Source organism: Monosiga brevicollis, genomic scaffold (genome assembly GCF_000002865.3).
Source record: "Monosiga brevicollis MX1 MONBRscaffold_6 genomic scaffold, whole genome shotgun sequence".
NCBI lineage: Eukaryota > Choanoflagellata > Craspedida > Salpingoecidae > Monosiga > Monosiga brevicollis.
In genome coordinates this window covers 729,820-754,244 of record NW_001865043.1, presented here as the reverse complement: position 1 = coordinate 754,244, position 24,425 = coordinate 729,820, and the positions used below count along the sequence as shown (strand labels likewise).

At 55.7% G+C, this 24,425-nt stretch overlaps 5 protein-coding genes across 5 annotated transcripts; 3 read left to right on the top strand and 2 right to left on the bottom strand.

Moving 5' to 3' along the window:
* Positions 1-630: 630 nt before the first annotated feature.
* On the top strand, positions 631-1,998 carry MONBRDRAFT_21355 (uncharacterized protein; the record flags this gene model as incomplete). The annotated part of the gene is made up of 5 exons (XM_001744661.1): positions 631-874; positions 987-1,070; positions 1,167-1,237; positions 1,381-1,566; positions 1,741-1,998. 5 exons carry the CDS (start codon positions 631-633, stop codon positions 1,996-1,998), a joined length of 843 nt encoding a protein of 280 aa, XP_001744713.1.
* A 1,242-nt stretch (positions 1,999-3,240) lies between these two features.
* On the top strand, positions 3,241-9,714 carry MONBRDRAFT_24267 (uncharacterized protein; the record flags this gene model as incomplete). The annotated part of the gene is made up of 13 exons (XM_001744660.1): positions 3,241-3,339; positions 3,497-6,351; positions 6,469-6,635; positions 6,757-6,789; positions 6,901-7,051; positions 7,171-7,240; positions 7,329-7,706; positions 7,907-8,014; positions 8,134-8,312; positions 8,367-8,490; positions 8,848-8,942; positions 9,086-9,161; positions 9,274-9,714. 13 exons carry the CDS (start codon positions 3,241-3,243, stop codon positions 9,712-9,714), a joined length of 4,776 nt encoding a protein of 1,591 aa, XP_001744712.1.
* An 805-nt stretch (positions 9,715-10,519) lies between these two features.
* On the bottom strand, positions 10,520-11,206 carry MONBRDRAFT_2215 (uncharacterized protein; the record flags this gene model as incomplete). The annotated part of the gene is made up of 1 exon (XM_001744461.1): positions 10,520-11,206. A coding segment is annotated over one exon (687 nt), but the record flags the coding sequence as incomplete, so codon positions are not given.
* A 2,281-nt stretch (positions 11,207-13,487) lies between these two features.
* Positions 13,488-15,468, top strand: MONBRDRAFT_7091 (uncharacterized protein; the record flags this gene model as incomplete). Its single annotated transcript, XM_001744659.1, has 2 exons — positions 13,488-13,569; positions 14,882-15,468. 2 exons carry the CDS (start codon positions 13,488-13,490, stop codon positions 15,466-15,468), a joined length of 669 nt encoding a protein of 222 aa, XP_001744711.1.
* A 123-nt stretch (positions 15,469-15,591) lies between these two features.
* Positions 15,592-22,199, bottom strand: MONBRDRAFT_31866 (uncharacterized protein; the record flags this gene model as incomplete). The annotated part of the gene is made up of 10 exons (XM_001744460.1): positions 15,592-16,582; positions 16,613-16,699; positions 16,816-16,969; positions 17,047-18,180; positions 19,254-19,355; positions 19,479-19,690; positions 19,743-20,159; positions 20,293-20,394; positions 20,558-20,904; positions 21,004-22,199. The coding sequence occupies 10 exons, from the start codon at positions 22,197-22,199 to the stop codon at positions 15,921-15,923; spliced, it is 4,413 nt and encodes a 1,470-aa protein (XP_001744512.1). The 3' UTR covers positions 15,592-15,920.
* Between the last annotated feature and the right edge of the window lie 2,226 nt (positions 22,200-24,425).

Genomic DNA, 24,425 nt, shown 5'->3' with positions numbered 1-24,425 from the left:
CAGTGAGCCGCCGCCGCCGCCACTTGCACTTTTGGACGCGAAATGCTGTTCCGGTGAAGGCTGAAAACAACAAGAAAACCGCCTAAAGTGATCGCGTCTGCTTTGCTGACATCTGACATCTGACATATGACATATGACATCTGACATCTGACAATGCGTTGGTGTAACCCGGCAGCCACGAGGCAAGAACAAAAGAAGGAGAACAAAAGAAGAAGAGGAGCAAATGGCTTGCAGCAACCAACAAAAAATGGCGCGTGCGAGCTTCTCCAAAACAGCCAACAGCAACTGCCAATAGCCAACAGCCAATAGCCAACAGCCAATAGCCAACAGCCAATAGCCAACAGCCAATAGCCAACAGCAGGGTCCATTTTCTTGACGGTGGCAGTGTTTGTGCTCTGTCCCGGTATCCGCCTGCTGGTGCAATTTCTAGCTCTGGCACTTTGGGATCCTTGTGCTGATCGCTCTTATTTTATAAGAGAGAGAGAGAGAACGCGCGCGCGCGACAGTTTGTGACACAAGGACTGACAGGATGCGGGTTTTGAATCTTGTGAGTGAACGGCAGCCAAATCGCCTTGACGTGTCTCGCTATTCGCTCGACTTATGTATGCCGGTTCTGGTCAACTTTAGCCCATGGTCGAAGGCCCGATTGAGTGCGTTGATGTGAGCGAATTCCGTCCAGAGGAGAAGGAGGCTGCCGAGTTTCGCAACTATGTTGACAGCCCGCGCATCGCCATTGTGCGCGAAACGTACCGTCTCATGCACGAGAACCAATCGGTCGAGTTTGTGCAAGGGCAGCGTGCCAAGTGGTGCCGCTTTGATCACTGTGAAATGACTATCATGGAGGCCCTGGATGAACTCAACAAGCTGATTGACGGTTGGTTTCATACGATGCAAAGCCTCAGACCCTCCTCATCCCCTTGTGCGCTCAACGGCGAGCGTTTTCAGCACTCAGCTGCATCGGCCCGGGCCTGGGATGTGTTGAGTAGATTCGGACCCCGACGTGGATATTCCCAACATTGTCCACGCTTTTCAAACGGCTGAGCGCTTGCGCCAGCACCATCCGGGGAAGGGTTCGTTTTGTTGGTCTCGTCGCTCAGCTCCTCAAGATGCGTTGATGCGAATTGTGATCTCAACTCATGGTTTCGTCTCGCTCCCGATCCGTGCAGATTGGCTGCACCTGACTGGACTGATTCATGATCTGGGCAAAGTCATGGCGCTGTGGGGCGAGCCGCAATGGGTGCGTTGCGGGTCATGTTTTGGTTTTCGCAGCAGAGTGGTGGGAGGGTTGTTTCGCTGCCACTGTCCACATGTCCGGCGCAAGCTTCATCAAAGCTCATGTCGATGCCGCCTGTGTTTGTTGTTCTGCCTTTTCACTTGCAGGCCGTGGTGGGGGATACGTACCCCGTGGGCTGCGCTGCAGACAGCTCGATTGTATTCGCTGAACAATGTGCCAAGGGTCCGGATGCTCAGGACCAGCGCTACAACACGCAACTGGGCATGTACGAGCGCAACTGTGGTCTCGACAACGTGCTCATGAGCTGGGGCCACGACGAGTACCTTTATCAGGTATGAGCTGCTGCCTGGTGCCTGTTTTCCTTCTCACACCTTGCCCGTCCTTTTGCTTTGACTTTTTGGATGTGTGTTATGCTAGACAGGCTTTTTTTTTTTTTTTTTTTCTCTCTCTCTCTCTCAATAATTCAATCACCGTCATGTCTTGCATGGGACCGTGCTTTGCTGCAGGTTTTGAAGCACAACAAGTGCACGATTCCCGACGAGGGCATGGCCATGATTCGTTTCCACTCTTTCTACCCCTGGCACACAGGCAATGCCTACGGCCATCTCACCAACAGCAAGGATGAAGCCATGCTTCCCTGGGTGCGCGAGATGAACAAGTTTGATCTGTACAGCAAGGACAGCTGCATGCCTGATATCGAGGCTCTGATCCCTTACTATCAAGGCTTGATTGACAAGTATTGTCCTGGCAATTTGGAATGGTAGAGGCGGCGCTGTGCCGTCCACTGGTCTGTCTGATGCTGTCAATCGTTGCTGACAACAGCCTGGCGCGCCTCCTTTTCGATGTTTTCTTCGTGTTTTTTTTTTTTTTTTTGTTTGATGTCGTCCGTGCATCCACCGTTGCGTCTATGCTTAGCAGCCTCACACTTGTGGGCTATGTCCTCCTGTCCTAGTTCTGGTTTTACATGTTAGCCCACTCCGATTAGCTTTTCTTTTGACCTTTGCATCCGGCATCAGTTGATGTTTCACAATTCCAAGCCACCTGAATCAAGCCTTCAAACATACCGGCACACCACCAACGAAAGCAAATACACACACGATTTAACAGCTACACTCGCTGGGAACTTCCCATCCCCGGGGCATGGAACTCACCTCCCCCAAATGCATCTGCGATTTTGATTGTTTTCTGAGTGATGTCTTCAAAATTAAATCCCTGTCTCTGTCTCTGTCTCTGTCTCTCTGTCTCTGTCTCTGTCTCTGTCTCTGTCTCTGTCTCTGTCTCTGTCTCTGTCTCTGTCTCTGTCTCTGTCTCTGTCTCTGTCTCTGTCTCTGTCTCTGTCTCTTCAGTCTCTGTCTCTGTCTCTCTGTCTCTTCAGTCTCTGTCTCTGTTTTTCTTTTTCGATTTTTAAAATCAAAATCCCAATAACGACAATTGCTCAAGTTCGCATGCGCGTTTCGCTGTTTGGCCGACGGGCGTCCGCAAAGCATTCATTGCCTGCCTTCTTGGAGCGCCGCGATTTGCTGGGGTTCAGCTCTTTGTCGAGCTGGTTATTGACACCGCGTTGGGCTTGGCATTCTGCCGCTGCGTTGGGCTTGGTGCGCCAACGTCCGAGACCCAAGGTCGCGCCACCCCTTCTCCTCCTGTTCCCCCAGAGGCGGATCGAGTCAGAGAGGTTCTTCTGAAGCAACCCCACGTCTGGCGTGTGGCGCACGTCTGCTGCCGCCCCTTCCATGAGGGGCCCGGGTGGCCGCGGCCATGGCAAAAGGAAATACAGAGACCATTCTTCCTTTTGAGGATTGGGTGCCCGACCCCTTTGCTCAGCTCGCCGTTCCCCGAGCCGACGGGCCGCCGCGCAGTCTACAGGGGCAGCCCGTCCCCTGTAGCGCTCCGGTAGAAAGTCTACACCTCATTGCTGACTCTCTACACGAGTGGACTCGCCACCGTGACCTTGGAACTTCCATTCAGCCCCAACATACCCCTTTGCGCCCCTGGCATCACCTGCCTGCATGGGTCTGTCCTTCAGTGCCCAGCTCCGGGCGAGCATCGCAGCAGTCAAGTGCCTCACTGGGCACCACGACAAGCACCACACCAGACGCGACCCGTTGGTCCCCAGAGCTCATGCGCCATGGTCGTGCCTTTCGCGCCTTTCGCCAACATCGGCTCAGTGCCGATAATACCCGCGAACTTCTGGCCACCCTGATTGCCGTCGCAGACCACCCTCTCATCACCACCCCAGGGGAAGATCTCGTTCCATATGCGCAGGTACTTGTGGATTTGATTGGCCACGCTCATGAAGCGGGTACGGTCACTTCCACCAAAAAACTCATGGAAGAGCTGCGCGCGCATCAGATTGAGCTGCGCGCACATCGTCAGCCAGCTCACATGATCCTGCTCGAGCTCGCCCGCCAATTAAGTGCCGTCAACTTCCAGCGGCACGAGTATTTTCGCCTTGACACGTTTACCGACGACGGGTTCAGCCAATGGCGCAGCAGCGAGTCGCTCCGTTTGACGCGCCTCATGCAGCGTCTGCGTGAGCATCCTGACCTTGTTCATACCCCGGCACCAACACCTCGCGACGGCGATTTTCACGGGTCACAAACATACATGCTCCATTATGCCTGTCTCTTTCGTGCCTGTCTTGTTGCCGACCAGTCACTTTTCACACACCTTCAACCAGACCTCTCGTATCCCGCGCAATCTCTGCTGCGCGAGTACGCACTGCAGTATGGGATCGATGACACCCACGCTGCGCTCGTCCAATTGCGGGCGCTGAGCGATCTGTTCATGCTTTCTGAGCCCTTTCTCTTGCGCCTCCACGATGCTCTACAAGCCGTTCTTTTTCTGCACTGGCCACCCTTGATGAATGCCCAGACTGGAATACCCTTGCTCCAGGAAGGGCAAAGTCCCAGCACTAGGGCGGCCAGCTCCAAGCATGAGTCGACGGGCGCTCAGAACGAGGCACGGCCCTTCAATAGTGCCGAGCTGATTGAGCTTGAGGTTGCCGTCAACGCCATCTACCATGATATCACTCAAGTGCTGCATACGCTCTTTGACTTTTTCCCTTCCCCAGCCGAAGCAGGGTCCCTGCGCTTGCTAATCTCCAGTCTGGGCGTTGTTCTCAAAATCCTGGCACATCACTCCTGGACGCCTCTGCAGATGACCAGTGCGAGCGGCGAATCCGTTGCGCCAGCGACGCTTGAACTGACAGAGCAGGTCGCTCAGGCTCTGGATGCAGCAATGCAGCACCGCTTTCAGCGCTTGCTCAATGCCGTTCATGGCCTTGACGTTATGTCCGCTTCAGCTACGTTGAGCAGCGACGGCCCGCTACGAGCTGCCGTGCCAGGTTCGCTCTCAGAGAGCCGGCACCGCCTTCGTGCCCCACCGGCAGCCAGTCCTGCTTATGGATCCCCCACGATAGGCAACGGCAGTGTGACGGGCCGCGAGCGAACAGACAGCTTTGGCCCCACGAGCGGGCCCCCAGCAGCCGTCACAACCGCCGCCGCCGCCGCTGCTGCCTCTGTAGTGGCTGCAGCAGTGCCTGAAACTGCTTCGTCGTTAGTGGACCAGCCCCCTCGAGACCACTTTGAAGGACGACGCCGTTCGCAGCGCTTGGTCGAGCTGCACCAGGTCTCAGGACAGCATCTACAACAGCTCTTGGCCATGCTGGGCCCTGATCTGCATCAACTTGTGCAGCAGTGGTCTGCTTGGTGGCCAGCCTACGACTGGGCGCATCGCGCCCCTCAGGTTTATCTTTGGCAATTCCACGAGCTCATGCACTCCCATCAGACCAGTGTCACGGCTTTTGATCATTCAGACTTTATTGATGCGCGCTTGGTGGGATTGCTTGCGCAGACAGCATCCTTTTTGCGTGGAATCTCTTCCAGCACAAGGTTGGAAGATATCGAGCGTACCGAAGCTATTTTTGAACCGCTCATCATTCGATGGCTTGGCCGCATCCAAGTGCACTCCGAGCAGACGTTGGCCACATGCTTTCGCGCCAATGAAAGCTTTGTTCGCGTCTTTGACCTGCGCGCCTCGGTTGACCTCCTGGCCTCAGGCCTGGACCTGACCCATGCTGTCAGTGCCCTCCTGCGTGCTGGCATGTCTCTCTGCGAGCTCTTCTCGACTTCTCAAGCCGCCGTCATGGCTCGTCAGCTGAACATGGCCGCCGGCGAGCTTGTCCGCAACTACATGCTCCTGCTGCTGTCCATCGACTATGTGCACATTGCCAAATGCCTCGAGGCTGACCTGAATGAGGACTTTAATATCCGCGTCAACGCCAACGATGATCGCCAGCTTCCTGACCTTTCCTTTGCAGGCCAACGCACCACCTGGTTCGTCTTTGATCATCCACACAACAAAGCCACTGCCTACGACTTTGGTTTGCACAAGTCCAGCCCTGATACAAGCCAAGCTGGTGAGCGAGCCAGCACAAACCTCGAGGTGTGGCAGGAGCTGCCTGGCGAAGCCATTGACCGCGGTGAAACGCCACTATTGGATCTGGCACGTCCCCTCGTGGAGCGACGGCGGTGTCGACTCCAGGCTCAAGAAGCAAGCGCGCCTGGCACTGGCCGGGCTTCGCTTGCTGACAACAATGGTCTCGCCAAAGATCTGAGTGACCTGGACCTCTATGCCTCTGCACGAGATGGTGTGGGCAGCGAGCCCTTCAGCAGCAACACGACCTCGCCCATGCGATCACCACGTGCGCAACAGCGCTTTTTCGGTCAACGCAGCCGGGACCAGCCCCCAACACGCCGTGAACGCCCGAGCATCAAGCGACGTGGTGGTGTCAGCTCAGAGGACACGGGCTACGTGAGCACGCAACGGCATGGCGGCCCACTTCCGCGATCCGCTGCCACAACCCGCCCAGCCTCGCCGCATCTGTCAGATATTGACAGCGCTTTTGGCGGAGACGGCGCTCATTCCACCACCTCTGAGCTGCTGACCAAATCTCTACCGGGACAAATGGGGCTACATCAAGTGATGCCTGATGTCTCTGTTCGATTGGCAGATGGGGAGAGCGATGCTTCCAGTCAGCGCATGGTTCGCCTGTCAGCAGAGCAGCTTGCTGGGCCCGCCATGATGCAGGCCTCGACATTCTTCCAGGCCGTTGCGCTGTACGTGTCATCCTTTGCTTATCCGCTATGATGCCTGAGTGTTTCCAGCTGTGATTTTCGAGTCATGCTTACCAACCTTTCCGCTCTGCCATTGCACATGACATTGATACCACTCAGATATGGCACATTTCCAAACAGTGCCCTGCAGTATGCCATGGATCTTTTGGGTCCTGTGCAGATGTATGCCGTGGATCCAAACGCGTGCGCACGTTTGTCCACGCTGTGTGCATGTCAACGCCTGATGCGGCACTTTGATGCTCGATTCGCCCAGCTGCTCAAGGATCGTACGTTCTCTCGCCCGTCCCAACCTGCTCCGTTTGTTGTTGATCCATGATCAACTCCCTGAGAGTGAAATCACCTCTCGAACCCATTTCATTGTGCTTTGGCCCTTGTGTGCTATGGCAGGTGAAATCTCATTCACATTGGAGGATGACAGCAGTAGGTCGATGTCATGGTGTTCTTTTGGCCACGATTTTGAGTTGCGTTGGTTTCTTTCGTCCCTTGTCTCATGGTCGTATGGCCGTCGCATCCAAATCACGCCTGTTGCAGTTCACCGCTACTTGGACGGCATTGTCAACTATTTGGCTGGCATTCTCTTGGAACGCACAACAACGTACCTCTATGGGGCGTTTCGCATTTTGCTGTTGAACACCACCCTCAAAGCGCTTTCAACCGCTGATCGCTGGCGTCCCATCACCCGGTACGTGATTAGCATCTGGCCCGAACCGTCAAGGATCTCGCTCAATGTTGCAGTGTGTTTGCAATCTTCTTGTGCTGACAAATGCGACTATGCTGGTCCTGGCGACCGCATGCATACAGGTACCTGGAGGCACAGCTGGAAGACTTTCGCATGTATTGCAGTCCAGCTGCCTACCAGCTTTTTCTAAAGGTGGGCGCGAGTCTTGCGCGCTATTACCCTGCCTTTCGTTCTCTTCCTGCTCACTCACCCTGACGCAATCCCGATCCCCTCTCCTCAGCGCCTGTGGCGCCGAACCATTGATGCGCTCATGCGCGGCGAATCTCTCGAACCGAGTGCCGTGTTCGCCGTCATGCAGCAACACGCTGTCATTTTGCATGATGCTGTAGAGCATATATTGGAATTTTTTGCTCGGATTGAGCCCAAGCTCTGTCCTCTTGAGGAGCTCAAAGCATCAACCAGCAACGTGGTCATTATCCTGTGGCTCTTGAAGCTGCAAACACCCACTCTCTTGGCCGTGTTTCAGCGTCTCTCCGTGTATCAACTTGGCCTGGCGGTGGGTATTGGCGAGAACACGCTCGGCAACTCGCTCTTTTGGGCAAGTCCAACTTTGCCAGGGCTGTTCTCCCCGCTAGCTCTGCTGCAAGCTTTTAGCCAGGTCAGTCTCAGCACCAGCACACCCCCTCCCCCCCCTCTCTCCAAACGCACCCGTCCTGCTTTCACTTTTGTCCAAGGATTGAAGTCCTGTTTTGTTTGCCCGTGGAAGTAAGGTTAAGGCAAGCTTTGTGCATGCTTCAAGCAGCTCACGAATGACTATGCTCGCACGCCTGCGTGGCGTTGATCCTGACGGTTTATTAGCGGCCCGCTTCCGAGCGCACTGTCGGCCTGGCCAGTCGAACGATTGTAGCATGTCTGGCGCTCTGTGCCAAGGAGTTTGAATGCGCTTCATATTCTAGTCCAGCCCAAGTTCGTTGAAATGTCTGCAAACGCTTCGTGGCTTCTATCAGATGGACCGTGAATGCGCGAGGGAGATGCGCTCATTTTTTTTTGTGTTTTTTTCCTTCCTTGACCACGTGCCCATGCAGGCTTTGATTCATGCGGAATACGTCGTTTCGGCTCTCAATGTCGTGGTGGCCTTGCTGCGGGATATTCTCTTGGCTGATGGCCTTCTTCGCTCGCGCGGCCTCTTCTTTGTCAACGAGCTCTGTTTACGCGGCCCGTACGACCCCAGCCAACTGCACTGGTGCCGATTGTCCGAGACCAAGTACGGGTTGGAACCTCACACGTGATCTTGCCGTTGCAACACTTGGCGTGTTAGGGATCTGGTTTCCTGGATTCAAGAGCATGGACGCTTTGGAGGGCTGCTTTTCAAAGATATGAATGAGGACAGCCTGCCACAACAGGATTTTCCTCTTCTTTCCCTTGAGCGGGCACAAGAATCGGTACGGCTCGGGTGGTGCTCGAATGGGATGTGTGCTTCAGTGATCATCTGACTGTCGCTGGCTTCATGTTAGACCTTTGGGCTGGTGCTGGATGGGCGGCAAGTCACGCACGTGCGGGAAGGCAGCATGGCTGCACAGGCAGGCGTACTTGCCGGGGATATCCTTGTTGGTCTTAATGGTCGAGTGAGTAGCAACCGCCAATCCAGATTTGTGCCTGAATGCTGTGGCTTGGCTCTTCGTTCCATCAGATTTATAGCTAGTGAGGCGGGGATTGAGAAGCTGTCGCCCACTTTCTTGTATTCGACTCGCGATCAGGGTTCTCAACTGCCGTGCTGCTCTGCGTCATGTCTTGTGCAGGACATTCGCATGTGTCAAATCGAAGACATATTGCAGATGTTTTCTACGCCGACGGCTTTTACAGATCCAGTAGCTGAGAAGTTTCCCGACCTCAAGTGCGTGCCATGTGACCGAACACTCCAAGTTGCCTGGCAATGCTCCACGCTCGATCGACACGCCTTGCCTCGATCCTCATAGCCGCGTGTCCCGTTGGTCTTTGCACCCTTTTGCACCCGTGGTGCTGGCGCCGTCGGTATAGACTCGGTGATCTGGTTGTGCGCGTGGCTCGTCGGCCCAACCTGCCACCCGATATCACGTCTCGACCTCAAGCCCTGGTCTGTGTCACAGTCTGCTTTTGATTCTCACAAAAGAATGTCGTCGTCAAGCAAACGGTCTGCCTGCCATTGCTCATGCCAGCACACATTCTCCTTTCAGGCATTGGCACAGCTGCTGTGCTCGCACGACTGCTTGTATGCCACGGACGATGCGCCAACGCGCCGATATCGTGACCACTCGGATGCCCTGTATCGATTTCGCCTGGATAACTGCGAGGACCCACAATCGCTTAAATCCTTTAACCGGACTCCCGGGCAGGGCTTTGATGCCGTGTTGCAATCACCGCCCATTGCAAGTTCGTCGGGCCCAACGTCGCGTACGCACGGTTTGCGCTGGAATGCCACAACTTTGGACGCCAAGTCCTTTACGGGTGTCATTGTAAAGTGGCCGCTTCTGGCGCACATGCTACACGGGCTGGAAGTTTCTCTGCCTGTATGCCAGCCAGATGAGCTCAAGAGCCAGCTGCAGATGACTTTGCGGGGCCGCCCGAATGACCCTTTTGCGCTTGTTTTCTTGACGAGCCTTCCACATCCCCCGGCCGATGTCAGCTGAGACAAGGAACCCTTCGGTGTTTTATTCACATGGCATTGTATGCATAGCAGTTGTAAATGATTATTCTGACCAAACCATCCTTCACACACACACACACACACACACACACACACACGCACACACGCAAACTCTGTTGAGTCCTATTGATTAGTCTTTCGTGATGATGCTCGACAAGAACCCTCCCCTTTAGTCTTGGAATCGAACTTTTTCTTGCGCTCCCCAAAACGCGTGACGAGTCTTCTTTTTTTTTCTTCTTCTTCTTTGTTTTACAATTCTACGCTGGTGGTGAGCAGGCAGTTTGTTTTCCGGCTATCGCCGGCATCGTCACGTCACCCAAATGAAAAGTGCGAAAGTCAAATATGGCTTGACATGAGAAGAACAACAGAATGACAGGCCGATCAAAACTTTGCGTGTCGGACCATAAGAGCAAAGAGAGTGATACTCGGAAGGATTATTATGCAGGTCGGCAGAAGGCGGCGAGGAAGAAGCTAGGCAACAAGGGCAATTATTCACAAAATGGGAGGCTAAGACAGGGCCAGTCAGAAAGCACGCTATTGGCGAAAAAGCCGCCAAAGGCGAGGTAGGTGACCACAGCACAGACTCGAGCTCCTTGTTGACGTGAAGCATAGAGAAGATCTCAACTGAGCGTTGAGCGCTCCAAGGAAGGTAAATCCGGGACAATGTCCAAAACGACAATGTCTGACCCATCTTCGTGGTCGGATTCTGGCATTGACACTGACTCGACGTGAACGTCATCATCGTCGTCGTCGTCGTAAGAAAAGGGAAGGTCAACCACGCGCGTGACGCGAAACTCGCCGCAGTTGTACAGGTGCTCGTTTTCCAGCCGGAAAAAGTTCCACATGAAGCGGCGAAACATTTCACTCAGAGCAAGAATGGCAACGAGGCCATCGGAAAAAAAGCTTCCGAAAAAGCCAACGCTGACGCTGAGCGTCCAGAGAAAGCGAAGCACTGTATCGAGGGCAATGGCAATGTAATATAATTTGGGATCGTAGAGAAGGCGCTTGCGCAGGAAGCGGTATTTGGGGTGAGGATCCTTGGGGAAGAGACCCCAATCATGGGTCAAGTCCCAGTAGAGGCTATAGCAGGTGGACACAACGGCGGCCACCATCCACACGCTGAAAAGAGCGGTGACGTAGTCGTCGGTGCCCACTTCACCGCCGTGCTCGCGCTGCGCACTCGTCCACGAGCTCATGACCGTCACAAACATGGAGGAGAAGTACTTGCCGGCGTTGGTGAGATGGTGAGCCTTTTTGGTGTCGCGGTAACGACGGATGCACTGCGCGAAACGAATCCAGGCGGGTAGTGCGGCAAGAATGGGGCGCAGAACACCACGATTGGAGCGGCAGGTTGCGTTGCCGCTGTCACGAAACTGCCCGTAGGTGACGTAGCAAAAGGTATATTGTAGATCCAACAGGAAAATGACCACGCTGTTGAGCTGATCCGCCAGCCAGAAGTCTTCAAACCGCACCGCGAAGAAGGGCGCAGCCACCATGCGACCAATGGTACGTGCGGCCCATTTATTGGCACGGCGGCTGGTTGTTCCGAGCGGAGCCATCATCAAGACCAGGAGAATAGCGAGCAGTGTGATGGGTAGGTAGGGGCTAGGGATGGTTGGAGCAGGCTTGGAAAAGAGATAAAGGAGGACGCCGACGGACCACACAGACGCTAGGAAGCCAGCTTGTTCCATCAGCTGTATATGGTTGGTGTAGTCGCGGTGGTCCAGGCCAAAAATAAGCAGGTAATTGATGCGCACTTTCTTCCACACATAAATATTGACGGCGATGAGCGCGGTCATGATGGTGGGGTAGAGCTGGCCACGGAACATGGTAAAGTGGGCCTCGGGAGCCGGATAAAAGCCTTGCCGCGCTCGGAGGGCAGCGATGAGGATTACAAGGCAGCTGCAGAAGAAAAACATGGCCCAGGAACCGAGGCGGAACATGGTCCAGTCAAAAGGATAAAACGTGTCGTGTGGCACGCGCAACTGCTTCATGGCTTGATGACGGTCGCCCTCGGCCAGGCACTCGGTGTATTCTTGCTCCACGCGTTTCATCAAAGACTCAATGTTGGTGGTCCAAAACTTGGCCTTCTCCACCTGCATGGGTTTAATCACAAGAGAGCGGAGAGAGACGGGCGGAGAGATGGACGGAGAGACAGAGATTAAAACCAAGGCACGAAAGGGTAGGGGCACGAGGGAACGGGGTGAAGGGCTGACAGACAGACCTTGGCCATGTATTGTTGGCGTAGGTAGAGACCAGTGTATTTGTCGTGCTTCTTCAGAGCCTTCTCAAAGGCCATGCGGTTCAGGTGCTGGTAGGACGTCAACATGTCCAAGAGTCGATAAAACTCTTTGAAGGCTTCTTTCAAACGGGCCGTGTCAGACTGCAGCTCAGACTCTTGGTCGCTGGCTGAGATGCGGCGACGAAAGCGGCGGCGCAATTGGGCTGAGCCTTGAAGATTACGCACGGTGTCCCCAGTCATGAGCTGATGTGACGTGAGTACGCTTTCGCGGCCCAGACGTTGTTGTAGGAGCATGATGACTTGTTCCACCTGTCCGGGTGGGGCGTGAGTCACGTAAAAAGCCAGAAGCTGAAGGTCCAGGCTTTCGCGCTGACGTTGCATTTCTTCCCAGCGCTGGCTGAAGAAGCGGTTGACCTTGGACAACTCCTTCTCCAGGGCCACAAGAAAGGCGTGCTCTTCCTTGGAGTCGCGAACTTTGCGGAGGCGCTCGCGTTCCAAGAAGGAATAGCGAAGACCGGTTACCTCTGATGCTTCGTTACCAAAGGCGGATGGTCTCATGGCATCCACAATGAGACGGGCTTGCTGCATCTCGCGCGAGGCCAGGAGGCCCGGATGAAGGTTAATCTCATGCAGCGGGTATTTTTGTCGAACAGCCTTGAGCCGTTTCTTCAGATGCTTGTAATTGACATAGCCGGGCTCCCACTCGGGCACAGAGTGCTGGACAATGTCACGGCCAAACTTCATGACGCCGGTGGTCGGTGATTTGGGATGCGGAGAGTCGAGTCCACCGGAAAAGCCGGGCCTGACAAGCAAAATTTGACCAAGGCACGAGACGCTGCAAGGCGAATACCCATGCAGAAAGCCAGGCGCTTTCAAAAACCAAAACGCTGCGCGACCTGAAATCAAGTGGGGTGCGTTCTGGTGCCTGACACTAACAAGCGTCGCAGGCCCGGGCGTGAGCGCGCGCGCACACACACACACACACCCAGAGAAACACCAAACGTCTCCAAACAGCACAAAGAAAGAAACTTGACAAAAGGGTTGTCGCCCGCGCGGGTGGTGCGGCACAAGCAGGGAGGGTCAACCGTCCAAAGGTCTCACAAACCCCCTCCAGTTGACCAAAGCCCTACACCACCCGAGCTCGCTTCCAACCCCAGACACCAGACAGCAGCAGCGACAGCAGCAGCAGCAGCGATAGCATTCAAACAGCTCACGTTCACACCCACACACACAGAGAGAGCGGCGTGTGTGTGTGTGTGTCAGTCTCTCTCTCTCTCTGTTTGTGTTCAACAACAAAAAAATGTGCGCGAGAGTGTGTGTGGAAGACATGTGTCAGCGTTTTCTACGTGTTCTTCTACTTTTTCTTTCATTTTATCTGCATTTACTTATATGCGATGTGTATTTGTATCAACGTTTACTGCCAATTCTTCTTCTTCTTCTTACTCGTCTTCTTCTTACAAAGGTCTATGAAGTATTTTACTTATGTGCTAAGGAGAGAAGCGAGCCGTTACAGGATGGAGACGTTGGTGCACCGCCGCTTACGGCAGCACATCCTCTCCTGGGCGCTGGCCGCCGATCTCCGGCATGTCTTTGTTGGTAGGAGGCCTTTGGTCTTGGTAGAGTTGGGGTCGGGAGGTAGCATTGGAGCTAACGCCATTCTCATGGGAAGATAGATGGGTGTAACGTAACGACAACCCAGCTCATGGGTCGACCACATGCGCGCGTGTAGGCATGCTTCAGACCAAGTCGAAAGAGGAGCCGGCTGACTTGGCTGAACCTTTGCTGAGCCTGCGGCTCTGGATTACAACTCTCCGTGACATGGTTCAGGATTCAACCGTGTCCTTGGATCTATGCCATCGTCTCCTGCTTCAGTGTCATCGGTGGGTCTAGCATCGAGACATGCTCTGCACGTTCCATGATTAGACTCATCCCCAACTTGTCGGGCCCTGCGTGGTACTTCAGAGGCCTGATCGAATGGTATCACAGTCGCACGCCAGATGAAACCGAACGCGCTCACGGCATGGACCATGATTTGATCGAGGGGCCTCCTGCCATGAAACCTCACTCGGGAACCGAGGCCCGGCTCTCGCCTCTGGACGTGGCTTTGATCAAAGCGAGCATTACCTTGCGCTCCTGTGTAGGTTCTCAGCGCCGCTCTTTCTCCAGAGGCCTAGCTAGCGCTGTTTCACTTCCTCAATCTCATTTCGTCGTTGTGTGCAAGGACGTCGCCCGTGTCTTACCGCCATCACAGCCGTTCACAACTAGCTCACAACCCACCTCCTGCCTGAACGATAGGACTTTTTGACCCAACTCCAAGACACTCCAGCTCGTCTGACTCGACTAGCTCTCCTCAACCGGCTCTTCCCTCGGGCCGACCCAGGTGCGCGCAGAGCAAGCCTTTGAATCCAGTCGCTTTGACACGCACACGCACACGCACACGCACTTTGATTGTGCCCGACCCTTAGAGCCGGGAGCACCTTTGGCCTGGCAAGAGCTGCACGAACGAAACCTCACCGTCCGTCATGAGCTACGTCCTGTGGTCTTTGACTCCAACAATCGGTCAGCTACCCAGCTGACACCTGCATCGCACGAGGCGGTGCGCATTCCTCACGTCTTTCACCTCCACTGCCGTTTGTGCATAGCGTGGAGATGATACAACGATCTGACTGCATTCTGGCCGTACATGCCTTCCTCGAGTTGGCAGATACCTGCCTCCCTGAACCCTTAATCCCTCAGGTTTGAGCGCATGCTTGGTGGACTAGTTGCCCGCGTGGATCACTTGAGTCTCACTCCTCTTTGCGACCCATGGCAATCCAGCTCTTGGCTGCTTTAAACACCTTTGAACCCAGCGCCAGGCATTCAAACAACGCCGCAAGTTCCACCTTTCATCAACACACTCATCTTGCAGCGGCAGCTTGGCTGGGTCTCCCGCCAAGCGCGCCCGTACGCGTGCTTCGACCACCATCCAACCGAGCCAACTCAGCCACGGCGTCCCTAGCAAGCTCTCCCACACCACCTTCGTCGCCCGAAGTGGTCAATCCAGCCAAGCGCTCCTATCGACGCGCCGCCACCGCACCCGTTGCCGTGCGCTCCCCGGACATGTTTCGATCATGCCCAGCACAACCCATGCACTCCCCACCCTATATTCCCAACACCAACTCTGGCTCGACGCCGTCCCCTCGACGGCCTGTGCTGCTGCCCGACTCACCGCCGCCCAGCATGAGCCCTCACCCCAAGCGGCCGCGTCTAAGCCCTGCAGCCTCACCTCCCCTAATGCAAGCCGCATCATTACGGCCTGATTCCCAGCCCGCTTCACCGGCCGATGCGCACCCACAGACACATGGCAATCTGCACCAGGCACACATGGGTGAGGCATTGCCAGAGCCTGTCGAACCAGCAGGCATGCAGCCCGGGGAGACACTACTAGACGCTTCGAATGATTCGGCTACGGATCTTGAACCTCAGGTTGAGTTTTATGCCACACAGGCGATGTGAACAAAGCCCGTCACACCGAGGATGACAAATTCTTGAAAAGCGCAGCCAGCATGTTGTTTGTGCTTTTTGCTTTTTTTTTTGCGCGCGCGTCGACTGCGTGGTGACGCTGAACGAAGACAGTTTATGACAGAATTCAAATTGATGAAGAACAAAAGTTGAACCAGGATGCGTGAAAAATGTGTCCCGCCAACTCGCCACGCAGTATGCGCAATGGCAAAGCATGGCAGAGAGAAGCGTCTGTTGGCTCGGTGCCAGCCAGAGCGTCGTCTCTGTCCAGCGCCGCTTACTTGATCAAAACGCGACAAGTTATTCTCTCAGTGCTGACAGAAGGTCAACGGTAAGCGCAGGGACATGGCGGGTCGACGAGGATGGGATAGGGTCCAAGAGTGACAGCCGTCAACACGAAGCGATGAGCTTTTGGTTGAGAAACTGGGTGGAGCTTTGTCAGCTGTTTACCACGCCTTGATCCTTTCGTTGAAGACCTCTGGGTCATGGCGAAAGTACACCAGACGTAGCCAATGATCACCGTGCGCACCACGGCGTGCTGCCTTGTTGCGACAGCGCCAGCAAAGGGTGCGATGTCGGTCGTGGTAAGGCTTGAGGAACAGAAAGTTGAAAAGTTCCGCATTGCATGAGACGCAGTGAAGTGCAGCCTGCTCAGTGGGCACACTAAAAAACTGGCAGCGCAACGCTCGGCCACGCACGCCTTGTCGGCAAACCTCCACCTCGTCGTTGAGCGCTTCCCGCCAGCAATCTTGCAAGGCTTGCTGGAGGCCCGGTGCGAATTTGGCATACGTCGAGGTCATTGTGAACAACAGCTGCTTCATGGGGACGATGGACAGAGAATTTTGTTTGCTGTGGCGGTCGTAGGCCTCCCAAGCCTGGCGCAGCTGGTGGGCTGTTGGAATGGCCAGGTTCCAGGTCACGGCGTGACTGCGCCCCGAGCTTTGCGTCCACGTTATGCAGGCTGGGTTGGTGAGCACGAGGGCACCTGGTGGCTGCTCAAAACGCTGTACAGAGATGCCTGCAGCCAAAAGCTCGTCCACGTCGGGCCACCACGCCTCCAGCTTTCGCTGCTGGCACATTCGCTGAATTTCAGGCTCGTGATGCCCATCTACCACCCACCACGTGCAGGCTGACGGACCAAGGTTCAGGTTGACAACGGCCAAGCAATTGTTTTCCTGGTGTCCCGGCTTGCGACAGCCCTCTACCGAGAAAAGGCATTGCACAGCTGGCAGGCGATGATGGCCGCGGAAAATTGCATGAGAAAAGCTATGAGGGCCAAAGGCTTTCACAGCAGCAGGAGCGGAAACTACAAGGGCGAGCGTTTTGTGTCAACCAACATACTTGAGAGACCCGGCACGGGATGGTCCAACATGGACAGCAATGATTCGGGACCGTCCCAGAGCAAGGACTCGGGAAGGCGTTGGTGGAGCTCATTCAGCAGGTTATCCCACATCAATCCACCCTGCAGATCGAGGTTTGTCGCAAACTTGACCTCCTAAGCCGAGGGTTTAAACGCGGTGAGCTAGAAGAACGCAAATCTCAACTGCAAGTGAAGGCTGGGCAAACACTAACCACGGTGCCATCAGCGTCAGGTTTTGGACGGAATGTTCGCTGGTAGCGAGCATACTCCTTGAGCGGCATGGGCGTGACTGGACCACTGGTGAAGCGCCAGGATGTCTGGCCATTCTCGAGATTGGCTTCAGGGGCGTTGGCGTTGAAAGAATGTGTATACGTGTCAACGTTGGCGTTCGGGTCAATCCGAGCCAAGTTCTCAGCAGTAAACTTGTCCTTGGATATGTGCAGCAAGTCGGCGAACCCTTCCACCACCATGCTTGTGGCTTCGGAGGTGTGAAGACCCCATCGGCAGAGCTCGTCAAGGACATCTCGCGCCGCCTTTTTGGATGTAGCCCGAGGGACGGCTCGGATGGAGGGTCCAACACGGAGCTTGTCTTTGTCTTCTGGCCCATATTCCACGGTCCAGGCCTTGCGGCAGGAGGGTGGTCCTGGTTCACCGGCGAAATAAACCACGTTGAGGGAATCATCGTCCACCAGCTCCCTCTCGGCGATGACCTTGTCCAGGGTGGCGAGCGCGGTTTCAAGACATTGGAGATGATCTTTGGGATTGACATGTTCTCCACTGTCTGGATCCTTGGGAGGAGTTGGGGGGCGCAGTATGGTACCCACGTCGCTCTTGCGCCGCGACTTGACGGATGAATTGGAGCCGCGCCCACCATGGGGGGTGGCCGCGGCTGCGGCGCTGGGTGTTGCGCGAGCAGGTGTTGAAGTGGAGGAGCGAGAGTTGGCGGCTGCCTTGGGCTGTGCAGAAGGCGGTGCCGCAAGCGAGGCACGATGCTGTGGGGAATGACGGGCATGGACTGGCGGCGCCATTGGGATTGGATGAGCAGGGGCAAGCTGATGCTGGGCCTGATCCACCTGCCAGCCTTGCTGCGCTTGGTCTCCCTGTTGCTGCGCACTCAGGGGCTGTGGCAGCCTGATATCCCAGCTAGAGCGTGGTTGCGCCAATAGCTGGTTCAGCAGCTGGATGTCAATGGTATCGGCCGTCAAGACACGCTTGGCAGGCCAAGCGCCGCCGGTGTTGCGCCCGTTGGCTGAACGCTTCATCTCGCCGACATGGCGAGCCTGACGCGCCTGGCGCGCCTGGCGCTGCATTCCACCTTTCACAAATCGCGCACCTGTGCTCAGCCTCTACAACTACAAATGTGCAGTGTCACATCCACCAGAACCAGGCAGATCACGTCTCCAGACGTTCCACACACGCTGGTCAAACCCTGCGCCCCCGAAGGAGAAGCGCCCTCCCTCTTCCGCCGCCTGGTCACTCACCAAGCGACAGAGAGAGACACACACAGAGAGAGAGAGGAAACGGCGACAAGCACAAAGAGGAAGAGCTTGCTTGCACTACACAACGACTGGTTGATCAAATGGATATGCTACCACTTGTCAGTCTATTTTTTTTAACATCGATGTAAATTTAATTTGACTCCTCGTTCTTTGACTCGGGGGAAGTTTGGAAGGAGGCGTGAGGCGGATGTATCAATTGGGGAGTAGGGATGGCGGGGGCAAGCACGGGGTTGGCGTGAGAGGGCACATTGTCTGTTTGCCATCGGCTGTTCAACCTAAGAGAGGCTTTGACAAACATGACACTAGAAAGAAAGAGGAAAAGCACACAAGCACACAAGAACGAAGAAGAAACACAGAGGGTCTAAGCTGGTCGAAGGAGTCACACTAGCTGCGTCCATGTTGCATGCCGCTCAAGGGCTATGCAACCAAGCGCGCACCGATGCGTCTGAAAACTAAGCGCCGGGCAGCACCCTCGTGTGCTGCCCCGCCCACACAGTGGTTGATCACACAAACAAACGAAAAGAAACAACGACGAACAAGCAGGATAAAAACAAGGTAGACGAATGGGGGAATAGATAGAAATGAGGCCATCACACAGGCACGACCAGGGCGTTCGACAAGTAGGCCGCACGTAGCAGCTGTGTATAGATCAAATATCCCAGTACCCACAGGCTTAAAATAGTTCTTGCGCACAAGTGGGCTGGAGAGACTGTTCAGCAAAAGAAAAAGAAAAGGTACAAGTTTGCGATAGTCAAAACATTCGCATGATCACAGAATACTCAATCGGAGAAGTCTGCAGCCATGAGCTCTTGATTGGCTGCCAGAGCAACCTCCTCCTGCGCGAGCTGGCAAAAGGCATGCGCGTAAGATCGATATGGCAACAATCAAAGCGTGATCTGCCTCCGGGTGAGATGACATACCGCTGCTCGCTGTTGCTCGCGCATCTGGCGCTTAAACTCGCGGCGACGTTGAAGCTCAGCATGCACCTGAGGCAGATAGCGCTTCATGGACATCCACTCCTCCTATCAGCATACCCGAAGCAGCCCACCAGGCACCAAAGGTAGCCAAAAGAACCAAGAGAAACAAAAATGAGCTCTCGAATCACATCGCGTAACGCAAGCAGACCCATGTTGCCCGACACGTACGTCGCTCATGTCCAACACGCACACTCGCATTTTGCGCAAAGAAAAGCTAGCCCGAATTCCGCCGGTCCAAGCGTCACGCTTGAAGCATTTGATGATGGTGCTATAATGCTGCTGCGAGATCTTGACACCTAGTCGTTTGGTCGTTCGTTCGTTCGTTCGTTCGTTCAGTGCAACATGAATGGTGACAGAGGAGAGCCAGCACTGGCAGGCCACTGTTGGTTGACCGAGGGAGGGCACGCAAAGTGCAAAAGCTTGTGCACGTACCAATCAGTGTCAGGAAACAAGTCTTTTGACGCTGACTGCACAGGCCCAGCTGCTCGAGACGAGCGTCGACAGCATGAATGATGCCCTTGGCCTCTTCTTTGGAAAGAGCGTCATTGCTACGGGATGTCGCTACCGCTGCATCTACTGGCGTGGCTGCAAAGCTGGACACGCTTGCCGGTATGTGCAGCGCCGCGTTTTCGCTGTTGAGAGCGGCAAGGCGGGCCGCGGTTGGCGGCACAATCTGAATGTGGGACCCGCCTTCCGAGCCCAACGAAGACAGCTCGCTGGACAAGCGCGTGGACATTGGTGAGCCCAACATGTCCTCCATGCGTGGAGCCCGCAATCCCTCTGCTGAGGAAGCGGTCAGGCGATGGCGCAGTGGGGTATGGGGCGAGCCAAGCCTGGACAGCGAGCGTCCTGCAAAACAAACAGGCCGACAGGAGCGAGAGACAGGGAGGGCAAGCACATGCGACGTGAGATTGGCAGCGACTTCAAGCACACTCTCTGCCACCAACGACGAGAGATTGCACAACAGGAACAGGAGACACACCATCACCCTCGAAATCGATCAGTTCAAAGGGGCCGCCGCGAAATTGCAGTACGGGCGCAGAAATGGCAACAGAACCCTGGTCGTCACGCAGGCCAAAAGTTCCTAAACGCGCACAATTATACGCACGCACACACCATACGCACAAAAGTAACGATGAGCATAGGACCGGCCGCTTTAGGCAACGAGTATGAACAGCAAGGTCTCGCTGGAGCACGGCATCTGATGGAGGCATGTCAGCCAGAACCGCACGACAAAATGTACGCACCAGGGCGTCGGCCAACCGCCACGGCGATGGCACGGTCGACTGCGTCGTTGTTATCGTTGGTCATAAAAGTCACGCGACAGGTTTGCTGGTCGGCCATGATGAGAATGTCAATCATGTCAGGGTGGCTGCCAGGCTGCACGGGTGAGGCGTGGCCATAGGCCGAGGAAAGGGAGCTGGCCGGGTGGAAGGGCTCCAATTCCACGGATGACAAGCAGCGAGGGACGTGGCGCTCTGGCGTCATGGACCCGTCATGCAGCAGCATGGGACTGCTATGGTGCATGTGCACGCGGGCTGGTGCTGACCACGGCTGGCTTGTGGGAAGATGCTGCAGCTGGGACGGTGCCAACCTATGCAAAAGACATGCCAGGAATTTAGTGAGTGATAATCAACCTGTTCAAGCAAGAGGACGGGACCGAGCGGGGGAGCGGGGGGAAGAGGCAACGTACTCGCGCGAGTGTACGATTTGAGGGCTGTTGTTGCCGCCCAAGCTTGTTGAACGATTGCCTCGAGCAGGACTCATGTCGACAGGGGGGGCAAAGACGGGTGGAGGCACGGGTGATGGACGATGTGGGCTGCCATGAAGCTGGACAACTGGGCCTTGCGTGGATCCTGGGTATGCTTGCCGCTGGTGGTCTTGGTGTCGTGGCTGAGACTGCGTCACCAGGGTCTGATTCTGCTCTGAGTTCTGGGCATAAAAAGCCGACCAGGGTCTGGTAGGCGACGGGCTGCGCTCCGTGAGTGATAGACGAGACCCAGTCGAAAAGTCGAGCGTTGTAGAGGGGTGGTTCTTATGGCGCTTGGACGGGGAGTCGGCCCCGGTGCTTTCGGCCTCACTGGCGGAGCGGCGCGGCGAGAGATGAATGTCCATCCACTGGCAGAGGGCGCTAAAGTCGGGAGCGGCCTGCTCTAGCAAGGCGTCCGTCTGACCCGAGGCCAACAAGCCGGCCAATTCAGGTTCGGAGGTGCGCGCTTGTAGCTGCGTAGGAGTCATGCTTGACAATGTGCCCGGGGCTGAGGGCAGTTGGGTGGGGCCAAGGCTGACTTGACCAAGCGCAGAGGTGGTGTTTGACGCGGAGGGAGTGGAAGCATTGTCGGCGGCGCCGCACGCGGGGTTTAGTGTCAGGAAAGCGTTGGTTGTGGTGGACGTGGTGGCGTGGCTGACAGCCAAGGGTTCACGGGATTGCGCGAGGGAAGGGAGGGCATTGGTGCTATTGCTGGCGTTGGTGCTCAAAGCCTTGGGTTCAACGGCAAGATGAGCAGCCGTAGTCGCACCGGCAGTGGCTCGAGGCAGCTCCAGGCCTTGCATGGTCCGCATGATGGGGCCTGATGAGGATGACTGAGTCAGTGACGCAGAGCGGGGGGTGTCGGTCAGGGCTGAAGTATCAACAGGATGAGCAGCAATGGCGGCAGCGGCGGTGGTGGAAGCAGTGCAAAGGTGGACCAGGGAGGAATATGCATCCAGGTCGCGGAACTCGTGTTCACACGACTGGAGAATTTGATTGACTTGGTGTGAGGTGAGCTGATTCTCCGAGTAGTGTTTCTTCTCGGGGGTGGCCGTCTGCCCGCGGTCACCGTAAATGGGGAGCTTGGTGGAGGAACAAGAAGAAGTAGGTTGGACGATGGTCGCTGCAGGCACAGCCATTGCGAATGAAGGGGTCGATGACTCACAAGGGCACTCCTTGACGGTAGCCACAGGACAGCGTTGGTGGGGATGTGGATGCGACGATAGAACCCCCCCCCCAAAAAAAAAGTCTGTTGCGGTGGTAATCGGGCTCTGGCCTGAGCCGTGGAGAAGATGGCCAACTTTGCGAGGGTGCTGCTGGGATAGGCCCGACAAGTAGCGAGGCCCTAGCTTGGGCTGGCTGCAGGCAGCCCAGGTGGGAGGCCAACGGCAGGAGGGGCAGAAGGGGGCAACGAGCTGCCACACCCTTTGTTGTCGCAGCGAGTGCACGAGGCGTGTGGGTCGAGCTGGCTAGTTCAATGGAATGGTAGCGCACAAGCGGCGGTGCAAAGGCAATCAATGTCCTTGCTCAGCTCGCTCGAGTGTCTTGCGCTTGCGGACGCACCAGCAAGGAGCTGGTTGATGACGATAAGGGACAAAGGGCTGAATGAGTCGTTGTGAGAAACCCGCAAGGGCAAGAGAGAGGGACAGGGAGCGGGAAAGGGAAAGGACAGAAAACTGCCGTCTCTTACGCACGCGTCGCACACCCAAGATCTAGTGGCTTCACCAAACGCCCGCTCCCCCCCCGCCCCCCCCCTGAAGCGTGCTTGTGCAAGATACCACCAACCCACCTCAAGCGGGTTTTGCGCGTGACGACGATCCCTGGCTGCAGGGATATCCAGCTCCTTCATTCACCATGCATACTCTTTTGTTGGTTCTGCCCCACCCCGCTTCATGCTGGGGCCACAGCTAGCGTCAATACCCTTCTGAGGCTTATCCATGATGGGCAGCCGATGCGAAAGCGATACCCCAGGGATTGGCCATGAACATCAAAAGAGTGTCAAGGTCGGGCGGGTGTTGCTTAGACACAAGCAATCTCATGAGCCGTTTAGAGGTCGTACTTGGCCTTCTTGGTCTTCTTGGGTCGTACGAAGCGCACGATTGTGTCGAGTGCAGATAGTACGCTGCGTGCTCAATGGTAAGGATCCCCACATGGGATGGGACGACTGGCTACGAGCTGATTCGAGCGGTCGCCATCGGCCACACCAGGGCGAAATTGGCGATGCGCCAAAAGCAGGGGCTATTCTGCTGCTGGACTTGAAACCACATTGCACCTTTCTGCATCGTGCAAGGGAAAGGGGAGCCGGCCGAGGGCGGGCAACCCACTCAAATGTGGGCCATGTCGTGTGGCGCTGGAACAGCAACAACGCCAAGACTTGAAGATACCGGCTTTTTTGTGCGCCTACCATCATCGTTTCAGGACGTGTGGTTCGTGCGCGGGGGTCCCTCAACCAAGCGAAGGGAGCGACTCCCTTGGTATCCACCCCTCCTTCTTGTCCCCCTCCCCCACTCTCTCTCTCTCTCTCTCGCTTCTCTAAACCACGCCCCCAACACGAGTTTTCTCTGCTAGCAAGCCCAGGGTGAGCGGTAATCGCGAGCAAGCGCCAGCCCCATGGTGCTGGGCGCTCGTTTGGCGCTCCACACTCGCACAAAGGGTGCAGCAGAGCCGGGCAGCGTTGGCGCGCAGTCATGTTGTCTGATGCGCTGACATCTGCTCCAAAGCTCGGCGGGCCAGCCCCTCCATACATCGTGGGCTTACCTGCGCAAATGCCTAATCCTCGCCCTGGCGCTCCGCCCGGCACCCCCCCTGGGTCGGACCCCAGCCTCACTGTATCACTTTTTCTCGTCAAATGTATCAAATGCACACATGCATCCAAATGCATGTATGCACATCATGTCCCAGAACGTCACGTTTTGAGCTCTCGCATTCGCAAGGACATGGTCAAGAAAAAGCGGGTTGTGCCTCGTATCCCCCTCGGATGCAGTGACTCCTCCCTGCCTGGGTCTTGCTCTGGCTTCAAGGACGCGCACATGAAAAGCGGGAGCAGAAGAGGAATCATGGTGGTATTTCAGCATTATGCTTGATGACTCAGTGATAATTAAAGAAATTGAACGTCGCGACCATTTCTGCCCACTGCGGACAAGGCTCAACCCAACACAGGCAGGCGGTGGCAGCACACTACCGTTTGGCACTTTTTTTCTTCTTGTTGGTATTGAGCTCAATCTGACGGATAGACTGTGGCGTTGCGTTTGAAAACCAGGCCCGCCGCAATTGGCAAAGTCAGAGCACCAACAATCACAAAAGCAGGGAACGTGTGGCGCGAAGAGACAAACCCAACAGCCCGAAGCGCAACAGCGCACGCCAAT